This window comes from Orycteropus afer, unplaced genomic scaffold, assembly GCF_000298275.1.
Source record: "Orycteropus afer afer isolate SDZICR_OR568_19922 unplaced genomic scaffold, OryAfe1.0 scaffold00352, whole genome shotgun sequence".
Taxonomy (NCBI): domain Eukaryota; kingdom Metazoa; phylum Chordata; class Mammalia; order Tubulidentata; family Orycteropodidae; genus Orycteropus; species Orycteropus afer.
Genome location: NW_006921939.1, coordinates 694,714 through 698,938, shown reverse-complemented (window position 1 = coordinate 698,938; position 4,225 = coordinate 694,714). Strand labels below are relative to the sequence as shown.

At 37.8% G+C, this 4,225-nt stretch overlaps 1 protein-coding gene across 1 annotated transcript in view; it reads left to right on the top strand.

The window, feature by feature from the left end:
- Window positions 1–2,103: 2,103 nt before the first annotated feature.
- The window catches only part of ACSL4 (acyl-CoA synthetase long chain family member 4), a 50,005-nt gene continuing 47,883 nt past the window's right edge, over window positions 2,104–4,225 (top strand). Inside the window, exons 1-2 of the mRNA XM_042782503.1 lie at window positions 2,104–2,454; window positions 2,700–2,877. Coding sequence (XP_042638437.1) covers window positions 2,104–2,454; window positions 2,700–2,877 — 529 coding nt within the window. The remainder of the gene's footprint in view (window positions 2,455–2,699; window positions 2,878–4,225) is intronic.

Sequence of the window (4,225 nt, the reverse complement as noted above, 5' to 3'; positions counted from 1 at the left end):
GCAGCTGGTGGGTTTGAACCGCAGACCTTTTGGTTAGCAGCCAAATGCTTGAACCACTGTAGCACCAAAGCTCCTTTGGGCACTAAAAGCCAGGTCTTGTAGCTTCTTGTTTCTTGCTGATTTCACCAGCTGAAAGATGTGAACAAAGACATGGGGGGGGGGGGGACTCATTGCCATAGAGTCAGATCCGACTCACAGTGACACCTCCTTGGGTTTCTGAGGTGGTATCTCTACAGAAGTAGATTGCCCAACTTTCCTTCCGAGGAGTGGCTGGTGGGTTTGAACCGTCAGCCTTGTGGTTAGCAGTCAGATGCTTTAGGCACTTCACCACTAGAACAAAGGCATAGGCAAGTTTAAGTTACCATTTTGTATATGGTGTCAAAACAAACAGCTAATCTGAAGTTAGATGGGTAAGGTGGGGTCAATTGAATTAAGTGTGTAAGTCTATTTACACAGGAGCTGTAGAAGGATGTGTTTCATTTTGTCTTGTCAATGTTAACTAATATTTCAGTTTTTATAGTTGAAATATGCTGCCACTCACCCAAAGAGTGCCGGAGCCTGCTTTCACAGCTGAAGACAAACTCCCTTAGAAATATTATTATCCTTGAAGCTCTTTCTGCAGTTCACACTTGTTTTTCTGACCATCAGTGATTCCCTCAGTTTTCTGCCTAATCAAATCACAATTATGTCGCCTGATTTTTCAGATCTTGTACCGTCACAGCCTTTTAAGCAACGTGCACCCTATGGCCTAGTTAGGCTAGTGTCCTCATTCATTATTGATGCTTCCTACTCTCCCAAAGTTCTTTAATTCCTACCTCTGTATTTTTCTTCCATGTGGTTCCCCTGCCTCCTGAGATGTCCTCTGTTCATCCTTCATTTCCAGATGCACGACATAAGGTCCAGCTTAAGTCTTACCTCCTATCAATGCCTCTCCTAATTACTCTTGACCATTTTGCTCTCTGAACTCCTATTGCATTATTGCCTGGACTGCCCACTGTAGCACTTAGTTGTGTATTACCTCAGTGATTTTTCACTGGAAATACTTAGTGGTCACCTTAGGAGTATGGTTGAAGGAAACCTGCGATGGGACTTTGGACAGCACCCAGTCACTCTTTCAGTCAGAGCAGCTGCACTTTAGTTTTATATATTGGCAGTCTGCGTGTTTTTTTTTTTTTTTTTTTTTAATGAAGAAATAGTTTAGCTGCCAAAAGAAAAGTTTGAAAAATACTGGCTTTATCTTGTGTGCTAGTTACCTCATAAGTGTGAACTCAGTGGGCAGAGGCCGTGACTTAATACTACATCAGCCTTCTGTTACTCTCCTGGCAACTGGTACAATTTTGAGCACAAAGTGGACAGTTAGGAAATGATTCCCATGATTGTCTTGTTCCAATTTTGAGAGTAGGAGATAGTAAATAGCATTGCCTCAGAGATTTATCTCAGTGAAGAATGCAGAATAGTACATCTGCTGAATATTTGGCAAATAAACATAAATTGGTAGGGTTTTCTTCCCATTTGGATACAAAATCTTATACGATTTAAAGCTATTTGGTTTACATGGACATATTTAAGAGAAATGATCAGTGTTTGGCCAAGTTTAAATATATTCATTCATTCACCTAATCATTAACTCAACTGACTTAGAGTAATGTGCAGAATACTGTACACCTAAAAACCTAGGGGGAAATAAAAAAGAAATTTAGAAGTTGGTGCACTAAAACACATTTATGACATTAATGATTAAAAATGGAAAATGCCAGTCTTTCAGACCAGTTATTTCAACTTTCTGTATCAAATCAATTATATAAACTAATAAGGACCTGAGTATTTAAATCAATGGTGCTATCAACTTGCTAACACTCTCGTTTTGTTTTGTTTTGTTTTTTTCCCCTGCCCTATGCCTGGTTCATTGTCTTCACCTACAGGTGTGCTTTCTTGTCGGCTTCCAAAGATTACTAACTTTTATCTATATCATTAAAATTGAACTGCCTTGGCTATACTGCTCTTCTTACTGCTGCTTCCATTATTGCCTTCTTCAGCAAAATAAGGCTTTCAGAAGCCAAAGAATAACAAGAAATAAACACCATTATTAGAAGCCTTTCCACTATGAAACTTAAGTTAAATGTGCTCACCATTATTTTGCTGCCTATCCACTTGTTAATAACAATATACAGTGCCCTTATATTTGTTCCATGGTATTTTCTTACCAATGCCAAGAAGAAAAACGCTATGGCAAAGAGAATAAAAGCTAAGCCCACTTCAGACAAACCTGGAAGTCCATACCGCTCTGTCACGCACTTCGACTCACTAGCCGTCATAGACATTCCTGGAGCGGACACCCTGGATAAATTATTTGATCATGCTGTAGCCAAGTTTGGGAAGAAGGACAGCCTTGGGACCAGGGAAGTCCTAAGTGAAGAAAACGAAATGCAGCCAAATGGAAAGGTTTTTAAGAAGGTAAAAAGCCTTTTGGGGCTTTTTTAATTTTTATTTTTAAAGGAAAGGTACATTTTGCTTTATCATAAATTGAGTGCATTTTAAATATGCTGGCATTCTATTACAGTGCTGTGTAATTCTCAGAAGATGCTCATAGCTTCTGTATATTCACTTAAGGACATTTTGAGAGTTCTGCACTTTGAATGATGTTTTAATTGTTTGCTTGAATAAATTTGCTAAAATTACTGGATATGTCACTTTAACAGTTAATTCTTGGGAATTATAAATGGATGAACTATCTCGAAGTGAACTCCAGAGTGAATAACTTTGGTAGTGGACTCATTGCATTGGGACTAAAACCAAAGAGCACTATTGCCATTTTCTGTGAGACCAGGGCTGAGTGGATGATTACGGCACAGACCTGCTTTAAGTACAACTTTCCTCGTAAGTCCCTTATGTTTTGGGGGTGAGAGTGGGGCTCATACATGTAAAAATTGTCTTGAATTGCTCTTGTTTTCAAAGTAGGTGTTAGCCATGTTTCTACATAAATTATATCTGTAAAAATGTTTGTAATGTTGTGGTTAAAAGATATCCAGTAACTCTTGGTCAAGATAGTAACTTCTAATACTAGTATGGGAATTGGCAGTTTAATGTATATAATTTAGGATTTTATTTTTCAATTGAAAGTGAATTATATCTGAAAGATATGGATTTGGGGGTATTTTTCGAGGTGGTGTAAAAATAATGATTAAAATATTTAAAATATATTGTTTAGGATAATTCTGGTTCATTGCGCTTCACTTTGAGGCCTCTTACTTGACTTAATTCCATTTTATATGTGAAATAAGCACAAGGCAGCTTGAACTAGCACTTACATATGTTAGAAAGTACAATTGGTATTTCTGATTTCTAGGCATTCATTTTGTAATTATTCAAGAAATAATTTTTTAAAATTGAAGAGTCCAGAACAGCACCTCTCACATACTAAGCTCTCAATTATTTGTTGAATGAAACAGTGTGGTATAGGTTTAGTGTAGGAATCAAGAGTTTGCATTGTAGACAAGTAACTGGGGTTTTGAATGAAAGAAAATGTCAAAGAAACATAAATAGATAATATGAAAATCCTCATCATTCAACAGCAACAATCAACAACTTATGAAAAGTGACTATTCTTAACCATGTTGCTATTTCCAGTTACCATCCTAAAGCTGTATTTCCAAGTTTGTTCTAAGTTTAGCAGATGTCCTTTGGTTCTAAATGGTCTTGGTTTTCATTTTTAATCTTTGGTGGCTCCTAAGGAGATCTCCTTGGCCTCTCTAGTTAAGGCATGGAGGTCCCCAATCAGATTGGGGACCCACTAAAAATCTTCTTGGTAAACATTATATGACCAGTGTTAAATTAACATCAATCTACTGGCAGGAGAAGAGAGAGACCCAAGTTTATTAATGGTTACCTGAGGTGGGTGGGAGGGAGGAGGAAACGGAGACTTACTGCTTAGCTGTTAAGGTGATGGAAAAATTTAGAAAGCTCACTGGTTGAGCAATGTGATGAGTACAATTAATGTCACTGAACCATACATGTAAAAAAATAATGAAATGACACATGTTCTGTGTTATGTATATGTGTGTGTGTATATTTATATTTGTGTGTGTATGTGTGTGTATATATGTTGTTGTTGTTATGTGCCGTCGAGTCGAACCCGACTCATAGCGATCCCTCCTTGGGTTTCCGAGGCAGTATCACTACGGAAGTAGATTGCCCAACCTTCCTTCCGAGGAGTGGCTGGTGGGTT